Source organism: Canis lupus, chromosome 26 (genome assembly GCF_003254725.2).
Source record: "Canis lupus dingo isolate Sandy chromosome 26, ASM325472v2, whole genome shotgun sequence".
NCBI lineage: Eukaryota > Metazoa > Chordata > Mammalia > Carnivora > Canidae > Canis > Canis lupus.
The window spans coordinates 19256563-19276797 of record NC_064268.1 but is presented as its reverse complement, the minus strand read 5'-3'; the positions used below and the strand labels follow the sequence as shown (position 1 = coordinate 19276797).

The 20235-nt window shown below is 49.0% G+C and overlaps 1 protein-coding gene across 1 annotated transcript in view; it reads right to left on the bottom strand.

The window, feature by feature from the left end:
• LOC112676739 (small G protein signaling modulator 1) overlaps nt 1-20235 on the bottom strand; it is a 51291-nt gene that overhangs the window by 30711 nt on the left and 345 nt on the right. Inside the window, exons 3-10 of the mRNA XM_049102130.1 lie at nt 19963-20108; nt 19701-19832; nt 16701-16825; nt 11284-11351; nt 10076-10239; nt 9551-9683; nt 2423-2561; nt 28-92 (exon numbers count right to left, since the gene is read on the bottom strand). Of these exons, the coding sequence (XP_048958087.1) occupies nt 28-92; nt 2423-2561; nt 9551-9683; nt 10076-10239; nt 11284-11351; nt 16701-16825; nt 19701-19832; nt 19963-20108 (972 nt within the window). The remainder of the gene's footprint in view (nt 1-27; nt 93-2422; nt 2562-9550; nt 9684-10075; nt 10240-11283; nt 11352-16700; nt 16826-19700; nt 19833-19962; nt 20109-20235) is intronic.

Sequence of the window (20235 nt, the reverse complement as noted above, 5' to 3'; positions counted from 1 at the left end):
ACAACGGCGAATAATGTCAATACGCACATCCATAGAAGGCTCTGGAAAGGATCTGGTATTTCATGTTGTCACAGAGAAGCTTCAGGGGAGCCCTGCAGGTGGAGAAAGAGGACACTGAGGAAAGACCACACAGAACCCACGTTTCCTGGAGGAACACAGCTCATTACCTGTAGGGTGCAGGTTGAAACCAGCCAATCAAGGGGACTCTGGAGTACTACTGTTTCCACCCATACTGCCACTTCTCCTATCCAGTTTTGGGGTCACTCTCTCCCCAACTCTCTGTCCCTATGGTTTGGATGGGGCTGATTCTACCTAGTACAGGACTCAGGCTGGAGTCACAGTCATGAGGTAAGAGGTGGTCTTGTGATCCAACCTGAGCCAATGAGAATGAGCCCCAGGATTTTTGTTGGAACCATAGGGAAATACACACTCTTTTCTCTGCTCGAGTTCCTAAACCAGAGGGATGTAGGGCAGTGGCTGCTGGGATCCATTTCTGCCACTGCATAGGAAGGGCCTCCTTGAGAATGAAACCATCACAGAGACAACCAGAGGCAAGAGCAGAAGAAACAGAAATATCTGTATTGAGCATCTGGAACCAACCATGCCTGAAAGTCACTGTACCTCTGGATTTCTCAGTTCTGTTGAGATTTTCTTTTGTGTCTGGACCAGTCTGAAGTGGGTTTCTGTCACTTGCAGAAAGAGTTCTGACTTCTAAAGTGACCCAGCTAAACCAAACTGAGCCAAGCTGCACTCAGAGTTTGGCTGACTGCAAAGGAGGTGATGCCTCAGAGCTCCTCCTTGCATGGGAACTTAGGGGGCTGACTTGGCTGAAAGAGGAGAGGGGAGTAAGGCCCCATCAAGGACTGCTGATAGGAGTGTTGTGCATCCTCACAGAGAACAGAGTGGAAGAATATATGCATATTTATTCTCAGGACATGCTAACGGACACCCAGGAAAGCTCAGGGAGACAGGGAGGAGGCATGGCTAAAGTCCTCCACTTACACACATGGAGGCATTAAACAGTAAAATCAGCCTCACAATGTCTTCAGGTTGGTGGGGCTCAGGCTTGCTCAGTTTACCTAAGAAGAGCATCACACGGATGGCTGCTCTATAGTGGACTTGGCTATGTAAAAGGTGGTGGGCTCCCTGTCACTACAGGCATGTAAAGTAGATGTCACGTGAGGGGATGCTAGGTTAGAACATCGTTTTTCAATGGCCCATGGACCACCAGCCCAAGAATCACTTGGAATTTCTCCAACGTGTGGATTCATGGGCCCCTCGCAGACCTACTCAACCAGGACCCCTAAGGAAGTTGTCTTAGAACCAGTCATCACCTCTCCCTGGTGATCCTGATGCGCACAAACATGTGAGTCTCTCTGGTTATATCAGTGCTTCTCAAAAGTGCACACATGATTTTAGGATCTTGTTAAATGCAAATTCTGCTTCACTAGGTCTAGCGAGATGGACTGAGAATCCACCCCCCAGGGATGCTGCTCCAGGTCTGTAGACTATATGCTGAAAGCCAGGCCTTAGATAACTTCAAAAATTTGATGCCAGCTCCCACCCCCTAAGCTCCTGTAGCTGAAGACTGGACCACTCATTGGGCCAGAGGCCCAGCATGGAAAAAGGGATTCCATTCTCTTCAGCCAGGCCAGGTGGGGTCCGTGGGAAACAAGACCAGTCTCATGCATGCACGGAGTAGCCCAGAAGACATATGAGATCTATGCACAAGGAGAGAGGTGACCTGGGGATTTACCTTTATCCAATAAAATAAGAAATGTCACTTACTGAACATTACCGAGTGCCGGCGACCACATGCGGGCCACATCAGATCAGTATCTGATCTGCCCTTACAACAGCTACACAATTCAAGGACTTGTGTCCCCATTTGGTGGTGGAGCAAACTGAGGCACATGTGGTTGGCATTAAGTAGTATTTCTAGTTTCTGCTTTCCAGGAGCATGAGAGGTCTGCACTGCGCAGTCTACTATGGATGGGGTCAGTGAGAGATGAGCAGCGTTTAATTGTTCAGGCGCTCCAGAGCTACCTTTCCCTTTCCCAGTCACTGTGACTGGTAATATTCAAGCTCCATCAGCGCGGACCTTGAATAGAGAGTAAGCAGAGCCTCCGGCTGATCCCTGATAGATAGACACATGGTCTGCCCAATAAATCAATCTTTGCCGTACTAAGCCACTGAGATTTTGGGACTGTTTGTTACTGCCACATAACCTTATTTATCCTGACTGATACATATAAGGAAGCTCTGAGAGCTATGACTTTGCAAGGCCAGAATTTAACCCAGACTTCAATGATTCCGTAGCTTATATTCCTCCTCTGAATTCAGTGCTGGACAAGAAATGAGTATCTACAAATCTCTGGCAAATACTTCCATACCCTCCACCCACAGATTAAGCCCCTCAAACCTCTCATGGTTGCAGCCATTGGATGAGCCACCATCAGCCGAGCCACTCTGTGAACAGGATGAGCAGGAGGATTTCCGGGGACTGGGTTGCCAGAGGGATGGTAGGTTGCTCACGGAGACATCCATAAGGTCCTGGGGGACTGTGGTGGACAGAAGGGATGCAGCAAGAGCCCTGGTTAAGCCTATGTGGGTCACAGAAACCTCATCCCAAAGCAAGCAGCTTGCCCCTAGGCCAGCAGAGACACAGGGGAAGACCCTGAATGTGACAGTCGGAGACAGTGACCCCAATCATGATCTGACCCAGACCTTTGAGCCCACCTGATCCAGTGAAAGCCACCACCAAGATTTGGGGCCCCTCAGCAGATGGGCAGAGCTGATGAGAGCTGTAGAGAAGAAGAGGTGGGGAATGGGGGGCGGGGGGGAGAGAGAGAGCCAAGAGCCAAGAAAACAGACCTATCCCAGAGCAGAAGGCCAAGCCTCACCATGTTGTCATTCAGCTGTCCTCATAGGAGGCTGACAAAAAGGAAGCGGGGCCTGCTGGGGGCTTCTGGGGAGGCTGATGGTCCCGAGTCCCCAGAGATACACTCTCTGGGAGAGAGAATCTTTAGTAGGGAGACAGAAGGGAGCCTAACTCAAGAGATAAGGTAGGGCAACCAAGGGCCAGGGACCCAGTGGAGTTCCTGCTGATGAGGCCACCTGCACTGTACATCATCCTGAGCCATATGGCTGTTCCATCAATGGGTCTCAAACGGGTTGGAGACCCCCACCCAGAATCATGTGGGGGGCTTGTTAAAAAAGCCATATGCCTGTATCTCACCCCTGACCTATTTCATTAAAACCTCCTGGAGATATAGCCCTTAAATCTGTATATAAAAAAACAATTTTGGTAACAGCAGCCACGTTCAAGAACCAAGAGGTCATGACTCATCTCCTAACACAGATATTGGTGATTTCTGATGATGCAGCTCCTAAGACATAGCACTTAGAGTTTCCCTCACTGCCTTACTTTCCAGCTCCATGGAAACCACTGCGTCTGCAGGGCTACAGGACAAACAGAGCAGTGACTCAGACATTACAATTTCTGTGGTTCACTTCCTGGCCTCTTGGCAATTCCAGACAGGTGCAAAAAATTTATTTTCTCTAGAAAGAACAGGGCTCGGGAAACAGAGCTTCTGTCAAAGGCCAGGCAGTAAACATTATAGGGTTTGTGAGCCATTTGGCCATGATCATAATCACTCAACTTTTTGCCATCATAGTGCTAAAACAGCCATGCACAACATACAGACACATCAGCATGGGGGTTTTCCAATAGAACTTGATGGACACTGAAATCTGACTTTCATATCTTTTTCACATCACATATATTACTTTTCTTCTGTTTTTTTTTTTTTGATTGTTAAAAAACGTAAGAACAATTCTTAGCTCATGGGTTGCACAGAATGAGGCTGGCTCCAGCCATGGGACCTCGTTTGCCAAGCCCTACCCTAGAAGGTTAATCAGGGTGCACATGTATTCCATGGGCTGTGCCCTGTCAAGGATGACTGGTAATTCCTGGCCTCTTCCCCTGGCTACAAGGCAGAGGGAACTGTGGATCCAGTGCAGAAAGCTCCTCCCCAAACTCACTGCTGAGCTGGCCAAGAAAGACCACTGAGTCCCTGCAAAATGTTCTAGAGAAGCATCCCCAGGTCTCTGCCAATCTCAGGGAAGCACTGATCAGTTTCAGCAAGGTGTGGAAAGGATGCCTCCACCCCAGGCCCTCACACTTCACATCACCAGTGGACCGCTTCACTATAGATCTCACAACACTCCAAGCTGCATCCTGCAACGTGGAGGCTGGAAGCGTGAGGGCACCAGTTTGTCTCCTCTTCCCTTGCCCTTGGGACAAAGACTCAAATGACAACATGGCAGAGGGGGCCAGCACCCAGCTCCAGGGGTGGGAGTAGCCCAGACATTACTGGGGGGCTGCTGCCTCAGGCCCGGCACGGGGAAGGTGGTGTCCCATTTGGCTCGCACCCACCGACCACCCTGGGCCACCACCAGCATGGACCGGCCAGCAGGAACCACCGTCCAGGCAGGGTGCACGGAGATGGGGGCAGTGCTGCCCAGGGGATCAGGAGCAACTTGAAACAGAAAAACAAACAGAATGTCTGCGGTGAGCAGAACACTGAAACAGCCAAGGAACCCACTCCTCGGGGCTTTACCTCTCCCCTGCCAGGCTCCAAACAGCTCCCATATATTATGTTGGCTTTGAGGAAGAAAGAATATTGATGTTTGTAAAATGCCCTACTATGTGCTGGCTGCTGTGCAGGCATGGGACTGCTCTATCATGCTTAATGACCCTGTAGGGGATGCATCTCTTCTCCCATCCTGCAGAGTGGAAACTGAGGCTCAGAATGACAGTGGTGCTTAACCACCTACAGCCCCAGCGGGTGGTAACTGGCATAACAGCTCTTTCTGACCAAGGTCCCCCTGCTCTTTCTGCTAATGACAGCTATCACGCACTGAGCCCAAGTACTATTATTATCTTTTTTTACAGATTTATGAACTGAGGCACAGATGGGAGCATCATGCCCAAGACTACCCAGTGAACACATGGTGGAGCTGGGATTCCAATTCAGTGGGGAATCAGACCCTATTCATACTCTCTCAACTGATTCCCCCCCAACATCACCCATGCTCTATTTAGACCACCAGGTCTCAACTGGGGCAACTTTAGCTCCTCAAGGACATTCGGTGATGTCTGGAGACGTTCTTTGTTGTCACAACCTGGGAATTCGCTAGATGCTGCTGGCATCTATCTAGTGGGTAGAGGCCAGGGATGCTGCTCACCATCCTATAATGCACAAGACATCTCCCCCTCCACTAAACACAATTCTTCACAGTCCAAAATGTCAACCCTGCCCTAGACCAGCTCTATTTGATAGGAATCCAACCTGAGCCACATGCTTAATTTAGAAGTTTCTAGTAGCCACTAAAAGGGGGGGCAAAGAAACAGATGCAATCAATTTCAACAATATATTCTGTTTAGCCCAGTATATCCATAGTGTTACCATTTCAACATATAGTCAATACAAACTTACTGATGAGATATTTCACATTTTTTTGTTACTGCTCTAAGACTTCAGAATCCAGAGTATCTTTTACACTTCCTGCACATCTTCATGCGAACTAGCTGCATTTCGGGAATCCCTGGGTGGCTCAGCGGTTTAGTACCTGCCTTCGGCCCAGGGCATGATCCTGGAGTCCCAGGATCGAGTCCCACGTCAGGCTCCCTGCATGGAGCCTGCTTCTCCCTCTGCCTGTGTCTCTGTCTCTCTGTGTGTCTTTCATGAAGAAATAAATAAAATCTTAAAAAAAAAAAGAACTAACTGCATTTCAAGTGCTTGGGAGTCGCACGCAGCTCACACCCGCCACGCCAGATGGTACAGGCTGTCTCAGCAATACAGGAGTCTGAAAATGCCCTCCTCTGACTCTGAACCTGTCTCAGTGTTTCAGAACTTGTCTCTGCTTTCTCTGTGCATGAAGACACAGAGGTGGTAGAGACAAAGGCAAGAGGACACCCAAAGGGGGTTTAGAACTATTTATGACCATATCATCCCTCCTGCAGGGCCAAACTCTTCTCTTGTATTACTTGACACAGGCATCTGCAAACTTTTTCTATAAAGGGCCAGAGAGTAAATATTTTTGGCTTTGTGGGCCATATGGTCTCTGTCACAACAATCCCACTCTGCTGCCATGGTGTAAAAGCAGCCACACATAACATGGATATGAATGGGCATGGCTGTGTTCCAATAAAACTTTATTTACAAAAATAGGCAGTGGGCTGAATTTGGACCACGGAAGGAGTCTGCCCATTTCTGAGGTAGGGACTTCTTCAGAAAGGGCTTCCCCTTCCCATGAATACATGATTGTTTGTTTCAGATCTGTGAGGCTCAGGCCCCTTAAAAATATCAACCAAGGATGGGAGCGACATTTCCATGTGAGCTGAATCTGAGCTTGGGGATAAAGCAGGGGCAACCACAATATCTCCTCATCCTGGTCAAAACAATCTGCAAGGAGGGTCTGTGAGAGGCACAAGCTCTGGAGCCAGGGCACTGGAGTTCAAATTCCAACCACACTGAGGATTAGCTATACAACTCTGGACCAGTTTCTTACCCTTTCTGTGCCTCAGTTTCCTCTTCTGAAAAACGAGGGTTGGTGATGACATTGGTACCCGCCTTGGAGGGCCGTAGTGAGGATTAAATTAGTTACAACATTGGAGAGGCAAAGGCAGGCCTGGCACACAGTGGCATCTGCTCATGGTACCTACTACTGCTCATTGACAAGCATTTTGCATTATGTGTCTGACACATCATCACACTGACTCCTCAGAATAGGATCCTGGGTGGGAAGTGCTGTTCTTCCCATTTTACAGACCTGGAGTCATTGGCCATGCTGCAGTGGCAGAGGTGAACGTGCTGATGTGTGCTTTTCTCAACTGGGGGCAATTTTGCTACATGACACTTGGCAGCGTCCGGAGATATTTCTGAGTGTCACAACTTGGTGGCAGGGGTGGTGGCAGATTTGCTACTTGGCGGTGAGTTAGGGGAGATGAGGGAAGCTGCTCAACATCCTATAATGCATGTGATGCCCCCCTCCCCAAGCAATCACTATCAATTATTCCATCTAAATGTCAGTAAGGGGGATCCCTGGGTGGCTCAGCGGTTTAGTGCCTGCCTTTGGCCCGGGGCGTGATCCTGTAGTCCCGAGATTGAGTCCCACATGAGGCTCCCTGCATGGAGCCTGCTTCTTCCTCTGCCTGTGTCTCTGCCTCTCTCTTTCTCTCTCTCTCTCTCTCTCTCTCTCTCTCTGTCTCTCATGAATAACTAAATAAAAATATTTTAAAAAATAAATTTATTTAAAAAAATGTCAGTAAGGGGACGCCTGGGTGGCTCAGCGGTTGAGCATCTGCCTTTGGCTTAGGGAGTGATCCCAGAGTCCCAGGATTGAGTCCTGCATCAGGCATCCTGCATGGAGCCTGCTTTTCCCTCTACCTGTGTCTCTGCCTCTCTCTCTCTCTCTCTGTCTTTCATGAATAAATAAATAAAATCTTAAAAAAAATAAAATGTCAGTAGGGCTACAATTGAGAAGCTTTGTTCCAAATAAACTGAGCTCATTGGGGTTTCCTCAGAAGCAGACAAGAATTCAAGTTCCAGCAGTTCTTTTGGGAGATGTTTCCAAGGAGCACCGGTAAGAGATGCGTGAAGAGACACAAGAAGGCAGAACAAACGGTTACTACTCAGGTTGCCACCATGCGCAACTGGTGCTTGATTTCCTGGGGTACCTCAGGAGATGTGTAGAGCACAAAGGTCTGAGCTTTCTCATCAGGGTAGCGGGTGAGGGAGCTGGGGCATTTATTTTTATTTTTTTAAGATTTTATTTATTTATTCATGAGAGACACACAGAGAGAGGCAGAGACACAGGCAGAGGGAGAAGCAGGTTCCCTGTGAAGGGCCTGATACAGGACTCGATCCCAGGACCCCGGATTATGCCCTGAGCCGAAGGCAGATACTCAACCACTGAGCCATCCAGGTGCCCCAACCCAGGCATTTATACACCAATTCTTGTCAGTTCTTGGTTGAGGGATGTTCCAGGGAGACACTGATTCTCTGACACCTCTGCCCTGCCCCACCCATGGGCAGAAGGGACCCTCAGGCAGAGAGACTCTAAGAATGGGAGCTGGCAACAGAGGGGCATGCACAGAGGGGCGTGGGTGGGTACAGTCAGCATCTGTTCTCCTGGCACATGCAGAGCCACAGCACACTAACATGGACAGTCCCCAAATAAGTAAGACATCCAGCACCCAGCCTGGTTCCCAGCAAAAGCCTACACATTATTTGTTGGATGAGTTCCTGTGGAGAGAATTTCCTGGGAAGGCAGGCCTGAGGTATCTGGCCCCTCTGATCAATCAGCTCTCTGGAAGGGCTGTGAGAGTCATAGTACAGCCAAGAGTCTGTGACAGCTCCAGGCCCTGCTCTTGGGTAGGAAGAGATGTAGTAATGAATGCTTCAGGATACTCTATGGATCTCGACGACACAGAAACATGAGGCTTTGATCCTAACTGGCCCACTGAAGGAATGAATATGAGGCTAACCCAAGAAACATAAGACCTTACCACCAAGCCTGCCCCACATCCCAGATCCAATTCAGCAGTGGATGAGAGCCAGAGCATGAAGTGGCCTGGCATGATTGGTCCACCTTTGCCAGGGAAAGACATCTGCTTTCAAAAGAGCCTCTTGTGACCCAGCTGTGGTCACTAAAGCACAGGTAGGCTCAGAGCCATTACCCATCAAATGGAACACAGCCACCCAAGGTTAAATAAAATGGGGTAGACAGAAGGAAACTACAACTCAATATTGAGTTATTGAACAGACATCCATACAGTGCTTAATAAATGCCAGGGCTCTTTCAGAGAACTTTTCAAACATTATAATCTTCATAATAACCCCATAGTAATGATGATAGTGATAGTAACTGTCTGCATTAACCAAGCATCTACATCACGGCAGCCACCGTGCAAAGTGCTGGACATACATTAGGGTCTCGTGTGCCAGTGCCTGGTGCTTTGTTTCCCCTCTGCTGTTTTCACTGTCATTTACTGAGGACCGACTGTATGCGAGACTTTATTCTATAGACTTTATGTTGATTACCTCTTTATCTCATGAATCTTGACATGAGCAATAGTAGAACAGCGGCTAATATTTATATATTCTGTGCCAAGAGACTTATCTCATTTAATCCCCACAAGGGTCCTATGATGCAGGTGCTGTGAACATCTCCATTTTGCAGATAAGGAAACCAAGACACAGAGGGCAAAGAGACTTGCCCCAGTTCAACCAGGATTCCAGAGCACACTGCCACTCCCCAATGCCACTTTCTGCTCAGGTGCATCTTTATTAAGCTAGGTAGCACATAGTTCTCATTTGGGGGGAAAACCGAGATACCAGCTTCCTGGTTCCAGGTCCCCCACCACCCCAGCCCCGCTGGCCTCAGAGTCCAGACTACTTGTCTTCTAATTCCAAACACCTGGAGTCATTCTCATGATCTGCTAACAGGTGGATCCCAGGAGCTCAGAGACAAGGCAGCTTACCGAATTCAGACTGCATGCCAGGGTAGATGATCCTGAACACATAATCTGTGGCCTCGTCATCTTCCTTGTCTGAAGACGTGGACTCAGCAGAACCCTGAGGGCTTCGCTTGCGCAGTTTGGGAAACACTTTGCCCTAAAAGAACGTGTTCCATTGCACCATCCTTGGGATACACCCGTCCCCACAATCTGCACAGCTTGAGGGTTTCAGTGGGGTGTGTATGTGCCCACGAAGCCATGCAAGGACCCACAGGCAAGAATGACTATACCCCCAGGCATCTGGGTGCCTCAGTTGGTTAAGCATCTGACTCTTGATTCAGCTCTGGTCATGATCTCAGGATCGTTAGATCGAGCCCTGAGTCTTGGGCACAGACGCTGGGTGTGGAGCCTACTTGGGATTCTCCCTCTCGCCACCCCCCACTCTACGTGCACATGTGCGCCTTCACTTTCTCTCTCTCAAAAAAAGAATGACCGCTCCCCATGGCTGACCCATACCCCAGCCTCTCTGGGTCCCCCAGGATCACTCACCTTCCCTCGCTGAGACCAGAGTGGAGGGTCCAGCTGCCCATGAGGGAGCAGCCCGTTTTCTAGGCATGAAAGGAACTGCAGGAGGTGCCCTCCCTTGGGGAAGCGGAAGGGCGGCCTCTGGATCCCATCCTGGCTGACCAACACCACTGTCCCGCCGCTGTCCACTGCCACCACAACCCAGCCAGAGAAGACCCAGTGGGAAGTCACTATGAGGTATGGCGATGGGGCCCTCCCAGCAAACACATCCCCCCAGGCATGCCAAGCTAGACCCATGGATCTCCTCCAAGCTCTGGGAAAGACCTGGGCAGAAGGTCAGGGGCTGTTTTAACCTCCCCTGAGCCCCTTCCATCCTACCTGCCACGGAGTGTGGCTAGCTTCTGTGAAGTCACCCACCAAAGGGAAATGAGGCCCACAAACATCCGATGCCTCCCAAGCACCCTCTATGAATTAACCTGACCTATTCTTGTATGGAGGCTTTCAGACCTATCCCTTCTCAGGGCAGTAGCTGACTTGCTGGCACATATTGAGCACTTACTGTATGTAAACAAAGCACTTTTAAGGCAGTGTCTTATTGGAATCCTCAAAACAGCTCTATGAGGTAGATCTACTATTGTCTATTTTACAAATGATGAAACCAAGGCTCAGAGAGGCTATGTAACTTGCTCAGAGCCACATAGGGCTTGGATAGACCCAAGTAGGGCTTGGATCTGTCTCACTAAATACGCTTAATGTTTTATGCCTTGATGCGGCACAGATCTCTTGCTTTCTACAGCAGGATGGTCTTCTACTTGTTCTGAACATACCTGCTTTGAGCTTTCAAGGAGAAATCTAGTTATTAATCCCAGATCTCCAGAGCACCGGCATTGGAATGACAAAGACCTGATTTTGAGCCCAAACTCTGGAGCTTAACAAGCTGTGTAACTTTTTGCCAAGCTGTTTAGAGCCCTGCTTGGCACATCATAAGTGCTCAATTAGGTGTCAGCAACTAACACCATGGGATTGATGCTGAGGCCTTAACATACGTCATATGTTTACAATAATGTCATGAAAAGGTGCTATTGTGATTCCACTTTACAGATAGGGAACTGAGGCTCAGAGGGGAGAAGTCACTTGTTTGAGACTGTGCAAGTAGTAAGGAGGTGCGGCTGTGCAGGGGAGCCAGGAGAACACCCCAGCCCCATGCTCCCCCCACCCTCCGCAGTCCCTACCTTGCTGGTGGCAGTGCAGGTACACAATCTCTTCCAGGCGGATGGTCATGGCATAGTCCCAGTAGACGCTGGAAGGGGAGGGATGGTTAGGTCCACAGGATGCTGGCTCTTGGGGAAGGGCTCAGGAGGCCAGAAGACCACACCCATGGGTTCCTGCACCCTTCTCGCTAGGAACCATCTGTCCCCAACATCGGTATTCCAGGCTTCTCAGAATCTACCTCCCCTTCTTCTGGTCCCAGCACCCCACTTTTCTAGGGAACACTCTTTCTTACCCCCAGTCCATGTGACTGAGGCTGACCCCACCCAACCTCTATGCCACGATTCCAGGAATGGCCATCTGATGCTGGCCTGGCTGCTCAGCATATTCCACCGTTCTAGCCACAGTGATTGGCTCAGGGATGGCCCCAAGCCCAAGCAGAACCAGGGAGGCTCAATTGTTGGATTTATGTTAGAATAAACTGGGAAAAAGATGCTCCTTTCTGCTAGGGGAGTAGGGGCAAAGATGATAGAAATGGAGGGGGCCATGGCAAGAAAAGCCTGCCTGATGATGGTGTCAACAGGCAGGAAAGCAGAACCAAGAGGTGGAAAGAGTTCAGGTCCTCATCATTTGAGTCCCTGGATCCAGCCATGCCTGAAGCCACTACTCCCAGAATTTTTCAGCTCATGGGAGCCAGTGTCTAAGTCAACCTGAGTTTGGTTTCCTGTCACCGGTATCTAAGAGTCTTGACTCAGACCCCAACACCAGGCTACCGTGAATCCATGTGGTTAGAAGAGCCACTCAACAGCCTTGACTTCACAGGTCCCAGCAGCATGACTTATGAAGGCCTCTATGAGTCTCAGTTTCCTCCTCTGTAAAATGGGGGTGATAATTACCCACCATATAGCACTGCTGTGCTGATTATATGGACTCATGTATTTGAAGGGCTCGGTGCTGATACATAAAAAAAGTCCTTGGTTAATGGTCTCTGTGCTTACATACTTAAGGTTTTCCCTTTCCAGCTCAAAGGCCACTGCACTCCCCAAACAGATTGTTTTTCCCCCGGAACACCATGGAGGTGGGGCTCAGAGGAACCAGGGCTTTGCAGCAGCCAGGAGAAGGCATTGCACAGGTGTCCTTCAGATCCTGCTGTGGGGAGCAGAGCTGACCAACAGCTTCAGAGGCTGCTCCCCACGTCCCCAGATCCACCATGTTTGCACCAAGGCCATGCTTCTCTTGGGCTGCTCTCAGCCAGGACTGAGCACATGGGAGTGCCAGTGTGCGTCTGTTCCTCCAGGATGGGGCAGGGGTGGGGGTGGGGCTCGTCTTATGGCCAGGTTTAGCCCAGGGACTCCCAATTGGTCTGGCTGAACACTCTAAGAACTGCAGTGTCTGAGACTCTTCCTACCCCTTCTTTCTTTCCTCTCCCTGTTCAGAGAGGTCAGACCAGGTTCATGGTCACTCATATAAGGTGCCACTCACACTACATCTCTCTTGCATGTCTGTCTGCATCTGCTTCTTGATGGACCCGAACCAACACAGGCTTTAAGGTCAGACTTCAAACCCCACTTCTACCAACTATACTGAATCAGTCCCCTCTCCTCTATGGGCCTCAGTTTTCCTAGCTGTCACATGAGGAAGTTGGAACAGAAGCTCCCTAAGGGACCTTCCTGCACTGGTCTGCACTAGTCAGCCTTGCCAGGATCCGTGTGGCGAACGTTCTTGGAGGGCAGCCAAGCACACAAGCGTGTTCAGAGGAGCAGCTTCTGCAGAGTCCCTCACATGGGAGTCTTGGCCAGGTGGTCCTTCTCTGGGCTCCCACATCGTGCTCATCACCTAGGGCTGCAATTGCCTGTTTTCTCCTGTCTCCCCGAGAGGTGCTGAACTGGACAGCGACTGGGCTTTTTGTTCATTTCTACAAGATGCTCAGAGAGTATTAAGGAGGAAATACTAAATGCAGAGCAACTTTCCAACTACCACCAGACACCAAGGGGAGGAGCTGTGGCCACAGTCCCTTTGGAGCTGTGTAACTTGACACCAACAGCCTCCAGATTCCAGCCTCCCTGCTAAGGGCTTTACCCTGCTTTTCTTTTCTTTTCTTTTCTTTTCTTTTCTTTTCTTTTTTCTTTTCTTTCTTTTTTCTTTCTTTCTTTCTCCTTCCTTCCTTCCTTCCTTCCTTCTTTTAAGATTTACTTGTTTATTACTTGTTTATTTAGTCATGACGGTGGCGGGGGGGGGGGGGGGAGACGACAGAGACACAGGCAGAGGGAGAAAGAGGGAGAAGCAGGCCCCCTGCAGGAGCCCGATGTGGGACTCGATCCTGGATCTCCAGGATCACACCCTGGGCTGAAGGCGGCACTAAACCGCTGGGCTACCAGGGCTGCCCTACCCTGCATTTTCTTATTGACTCTTGCCTGTATGTCTGTTTGGAGGCTCTGTGACCACATCTCCATTTTACATCAGATGAACAAACTGAGGCTCCGGGAGGTGAAGCTGACTGTCCAAGATCACTTGACTGGGAAGGAGCAAAAGCTGGACTTCTGTTTCCATTTTACATGTTTTAATAGCTTCCTAGGGACACCTGGGTGGTTCAGTGGTTGAGGGTCTGCCTTCAGCTCAGGGTGTGGTCCTGGGGTCCTGGGATTGAGTCCCACATCGGGCTCCCTGCATGAGGCCTGCTTCTCCCTCTGCCTGTGACTCTGCTTCTCTCTCTAGGTCTCTCATGAATAAATAAATAAAATCTTAAAAAAAAAAAAAAAACAGCTTCCTAGAGTAGAACTGCTGGGTCACATGGTAAGGGTAGGTCATAAGAAGCTTCCATGTGTATTATGCAGCAAATAAAAATGATGCTATTAAAAAAGAAAGAAAGAAAGGAAAGGAAACTTCCAGACTTGTTTGTGAAGTGGTTGTACCATCAGCGGGGTGGGGGGGGGGGCAGTTCCAGCTGCTACTCCACATGGCAGGGCTGACATCTGAGCCAAGCGCAGCCTGATTCCTGAACCCAAATAATGACTCTTTGGTGATATTTCCTCACCTATCCTAGGAAAGTCAGCTGGGGAGTTCTGATCTTGGTTGTACAAGAAGGGTGCTGGCTGGGACAAGAGAAGAGGTACTGAAGCTCCTTAGATAAAGACCACATCCCTTCTCTTCATTGTCTCTTGGTCCCTAAAGAGACACTGGAGCCCCTGGGCACTCCCATTTCCTACACGCTAACTTCCATGTTTCTGACCCCCCACTTTTTTCTCTTTCACTGAGCTCTGGGTTCCAGGCAGGAATAACAAGGATAGATAGGGGTTCAGAGCTCAGGGCTGGGGAAGTCTCAGAGTGACCTTGAAAGTGCAGACTCAGCTGGAATCAAAGATCAATGTGCCTAGGATGTGCCTATTCACAGAAGAAAAGATGATGCAGAAAGACAGAGTCCCTAGTGATCTGAGTTGGAGGGAGTCGGCAGGGGGCAGCTGCTGGGCAATCATTTGATTCAAGCCTTCTCCAAAACATTAGCATTAAAAGTTTCTGCCCATACAACCCTGGGCTTAAGTCCAACCAACAAGCAGGGTCCATGGACTGTGATGTTTGACAGGAGACACTTCCATGTATGGGTAACCCCTGAAAACCCTTTGGGAATCCTTTAAGTTCTGGGGAGGTCACTTGTCCACCCCCCTCATTTGATAGAAGCTGGGGAACTGGGACACCTGGGTGGCTCGGGTGGTTGAGCGTCTGCCTTTGACTCAGGGCATGATCCTGGGATCTGGAATCGAGTCCCGCATGGGGCTCCTTGCAGGGAGCCTGCTTATCCCTCTGCCTGTGTCTCTGCCTCTCTCTCTGTGTCTCTCATGAACAAATAAACAAATAATGAAAAAAAAAGCTGAGGAACTGAGGCCCAGAGATAGGGAAGGACATACCCCAAGTCACACATCAAGACAAGGACCAAGGAGGCACTTGGTACAATAACATACATTTATCCATTTATCTGCCTATTCGTTTTCTGTCAGGTATAAGGTAAATATAGTATAAGCTCTGAAAAGGTAAAGATTATCCTCTCCTTTTCTGAATGTTCTCTATCTCTTGTATTTAGCACAGTGCCTAGCACACTGTGTTAATATCTGATGCTGCTCCGTTAATATGTGATGAATGAAGGGGGGCCTGGGTGGCTCAGTCAGTTAAGCGTCTCCCATCAGCTTGACCCCTGATGTCCTGGGATTGAGCCCCAATCAGGCTCCCTGCCCAGTGGGGGAGTCTGCTTCTCCCTCTGCCCCAACCCCCACCTCAAATAAATAAATAAAAAATCTTAGAAAAAAAATCTGACAAATGAATCCAGGTCCCCTGACTTCCCTGCTCCATTTCACAGAGGTTATCCAAGCACCTATACTTTGTGCTAGGATTGGTGGCAGGTGCTGGAGAGAAGATATGAGCAAGGAAGATTCCTTGCTTCCATGGAACTGAGGTCTAGAAGGCAATAGCTGGTATACACATGGGCACAGATTTATTACTAGACTTATGCTAGAAGGAGATTCAGAGCTCCCTGTGATCCAAAATCAGCTGGGAGGCTCTGGGTTTAAGATGAACAGGCTGAAATAATGTCCTAGGCCAAGGGCATCTCCTTGGCCCCATACTGCTCCTTGGGGAGGGTTTCTTGATCAGAAACTCTGGAGTCTGGCTGGAGCTTAGTTATGTGGCCCAGCCTACAACCGACTGTACCTCCCACTGACCGTCTCTGAAGATAGATGGCCACCTCTGCGTGAGAAGTGGCCAGCTTGGAGAATCCCATTCATCACATCACGGCCTGGGGTTACTCACACCAAAGCTTAACATGAAACAGAACACAATAATGGTATTCTACTTATGTTCTTTGAAAAGAGCCCTTATTTTATATAGAGCTGCCAAGACTCCTCAAGCTGAACTAATCAGGCCGGCTGCACTCTGCACAGTGTCTTCTCTTTGTTTGCATTCCTTCTAGGGCCTTCTCTAACTGTCCTGGGACATGGGGTTGCAGCAGGGAATCCCTGGTTTCTGAATTTCTTCAAAGCATGACACCAAAGCCTTTGCTGAGCCTTATAAATTGTGGGATATCACAAGGAGATGCATCCCTGGCCCAGATGCCCACCAAACAACACCTGCTTTCCTTCTTTACTGAGTGATGGGAAAGAAGGCAGCAGATCTGGGAATATTTGCCATTGGCGGGCTTCCAAGATCTTTTGTTAAGATTTCTCCCACCAGGGTGGCATTTGGACCATGGTTTGCCTAACTCCCATACCCTAGGATTCTTCTAGTTGGTTTCTAAATCCTCCCAATGAGTTACCCATAAGGCTACAGCTGCAGGGAGGCTGGGCCAAGCAGCTGCAACAACCAGACAGGGCAGCAGGCCAAGGGCAGGGCACAAAGAGTGCACAGAGCACAAACGTCCCCATGTCCAGGGTAGGAGAGGGACCCGGCACCCTACCTCCTCTCATAGTCCAGGTCCCCCATCGACCCATTCATCAGCTGGTTAGGCGTCCATTTCAAGGTCATGATGTCAGCTGTCTGGTGCAGGGACAGGTACCCTGGCACAGCCTCCATATCATCCCTCTGCAGAAAGATGGTGTAGGCTCAGTCAAAGCGCCAGAGTCACAGTGATCATGGGCCCTGACCCACCTGATTTGGGATGCATAACCAGAACCAAGAGGTTGGGTCACGCCTTCCAAGGCCATGGCAATTTGGAAGATCCTGAACCTCCCTCCAGGTGGCCATGTTAAGCAAAGCAGTTTGTAACCAACCACCCAGGATGCGTTCTAGAGATCCAGCTATCAAAGCTGGCCCCATCCCCATACATACTTTCACACTCACACTTCCCCCCACAAACATGGTTCAGGGGGCCTACTGCAAAGGTGGGGCTGATGGCTGGAAGAGGTTCTACCCCTCTTCAACACCACCCTCTCCTTAACAGAAGGCATTTATCTGGCATCATTTTTGGCCAGTCTTAAGGGAGAAAAAGAGGGCAGCTAGAGCCCTATGCCCACTCCACAAACATTTTCCAGAATCTCCCTCCCCAAATACCCACACCATGCTCCCTGCCCAGCAGCCTGACCTTGTCTTCCCAATTAGCCTGCAGAGCTTCTCACCTGCTCGCTCTGCTTTACCCCAAGTGGGGTTTGAGGGAGGGGGCTATCCCTGAGCCTCACACACAGAGGAGGAAATTTCTCCACCAAATTCAACCAAACAACACGTGGGGATGGACAGCTGACATTTCCTGAGCACCTAGTGTGTACCAAGCATAGCTCAGCTTCACACGCATGGTCTCCATTTAACCACACAGGTGGTTAATGGGATTAACCACACAGGTGGTTAATGGTTAATGCTGGAGCACCACAGCCTTATTTCATGAATGTTTTTCACATTTTAATGTACCCAAAATGGGGATGCATCTGATAATCAATGGCATCTCATGATCATGACATAGTGGTCACTGCCTGCTCTCATGCAAACTCAGGCCAAGTTGTTCAGATGTTACTATTCCAATTCAGATTTGAACGTGGCTGTTCCTTCACATGTGGAATACAGGTGCGATTTTAAATGTCTTCAAAAAGATGAGACTGATTCATCTTCGAATCAAAAAGGGATTGTGTGTGAAGAAAAGCTGGCAACAGAACAAGAGAGCACTGATGTGATACTGGCAAAGCAGACACACTATTCACTGCTGCACGGATGCCCACAATTCCAGATTGTCTTGCAAAACAACAACTGAGTGCACGCGTTTGCAAGAAATGCTGTACCTCTGGCACTCTTCATCAGAGGTCAGCAGATTTTCTACAAAGGGTCGGATAGGGAATAATTCTGGCACCGTGATCCATACAGGCTCAGTTGCAACAAGTCAACTCTCCGTTATAACCTGAAAGCAGCCATACACGATATGTAATGGGCATGGCTGGGTTACAATGAAATTTTATTTGCAAAAACAGGTAGAGCACTGCATTTGGCCAGTGGGCTACACAGTTTGCTGACTCTTCCTTATGATGAAACAGAAAACAATATTTGGTGGAAAAATATACTGATGTCTCTATGTCAAAAAGTGATATGAAGATTAAACCCTAAAATGTGAAGTTTTAGGACTAGCTTAACCAATGAATATCAATTATATGTTCCCTTGTGTGTAGTTACAAGTATAATGTACAATTTAAAAAAGTGTATCCAGATATATCTCAACTCTTTCAAAAAATGTAAAACAAAATTTCCAAGTACTGAGAAAACATTTTATCTAACTTAATAGTTTTTTACTTCCTGATGGTTATGTTAAAAACATGGGATGTCTTAAATTCACAGCTTCTTAGATCTGAGGAGGTAAGATCTTATACCCACTGTGATGTGGATACTAAGGTTCAGAGAGAGAAGTGACTCACTCAGGGCCACCCAATGACCACAACTGTCACTGGAGAGCTGGAGAGGCCAACAGTTCTCCCTCTGCTTCCTCCCAACTGAGTCCAAATACCACACTGATCCAAGTGATCTTAGGAAGGGAACGGCAAAGGAGTTATCTATTGGGTGAGGGCAGGAGCTTTGTGTGCCTTGCTCACCACCCATCCCTGAGAGCTGGATGAGCGCAGAGGCATAGAAGGTGACTGATGAATGACACAGACTCTCACAATGGGCAGCCTGAATTTTTCCCTTACTTCCCCACCACACACACTTCAGTGTTATCACCTTTGAGTATACTACTTGCCTCAAATGGTTGTTGTGAGCTTAAATTGAGTTAATACAATTAAAAGCACTAGCATGGTGCCTGACATATCCAGGGAGCACTCAATAAACCATGAAGATATTTATCTTGATGTCCTCAGCATCTAGTGCATGCAAAGTCCAGTATAAGTATTTGCTGAATGAGTGAGTTATAATGGGAGAGAATGGACGGATAGGCAGCTAGGTGGACAGGTGGGCAGAGAAATGGATGGAAAATAAATGACACAGATGGATAGATGTATGAGTGGATCTATGTGGATGTATGTAAAGATGGGTGGGTGGATGGATGGACAGACATGTAGAAATGGGTAGATGGATAGAAGAATGAATGGGTAAGTAGATGGATGGATGGAAGATGGGTAGACAGGTGGGTGGGTGGGTGGATGGATGGATGGATGACTGGTTGGATGCAAACATGGGTGGATGGATGAATAGTTGGATAGATAGATGAATGGATAGATATAAAAATGGGTGGAGGGATGGATGGATGGATGGATGGAAGATAGGGGATAGATGCATGGATGGATGGATGAATGGATGGATAGATAGAAGGAAATGTCATATGGATGAATGGATGGACAGATGGGAGTATTGGCAGATGAATGAAGAGATGGATATGTGGGTAGATGGATGGATGAATGGATAAGCAACCTAGAGCCAGAGGAAACTCTTTCTCTATAACCTGAAGACAGACCCCCCGTGGAAGATCTGGGCCCAAGATCTCTCTCACCGGCTGAACCAGAACATTGTTCTTGCCATAGAGCAGCGTGGCCCGGGAGTTCTGGTGCAGGGACTCTACATAGTCACGGGCAGAAAGGGATGGTCGATCATCCATGCTGCCACTCGAATGCCTCTTCTGGATCTGGCATGTGGAAAGGAGGTGCAGGATGAGGCCTGGGTGACCCTCAGCATCCCACTCATTCCCCAACTACATATCAAGTTTGGAACCCAGCCTACCTCCCTCCCAGGGCCCCCAATTCACCCCTACTCACACAGAGGGCTGGACGCTTTGTGGGTGAGTCCTGTCGCAGGTGCGAGCTATGGATGCGGTGCCTCTGGACAAGCTCATCAGCAGATGGATCAGTCCAGAAGTGATCTGCAGTCTTCATCTTGGTATACTCCAGAGCACAGGGCCCCACTGTGAAGCATACAGGGGCTGGGAATCCATAGCCCTGGAAAGTCTACCCACTCATCTACCCCAAGATGGGCCAGCATTTTCACCACCTCTCCCCTCCAGCTGGTGAGTATGCCCCAGGGTCCTTCCA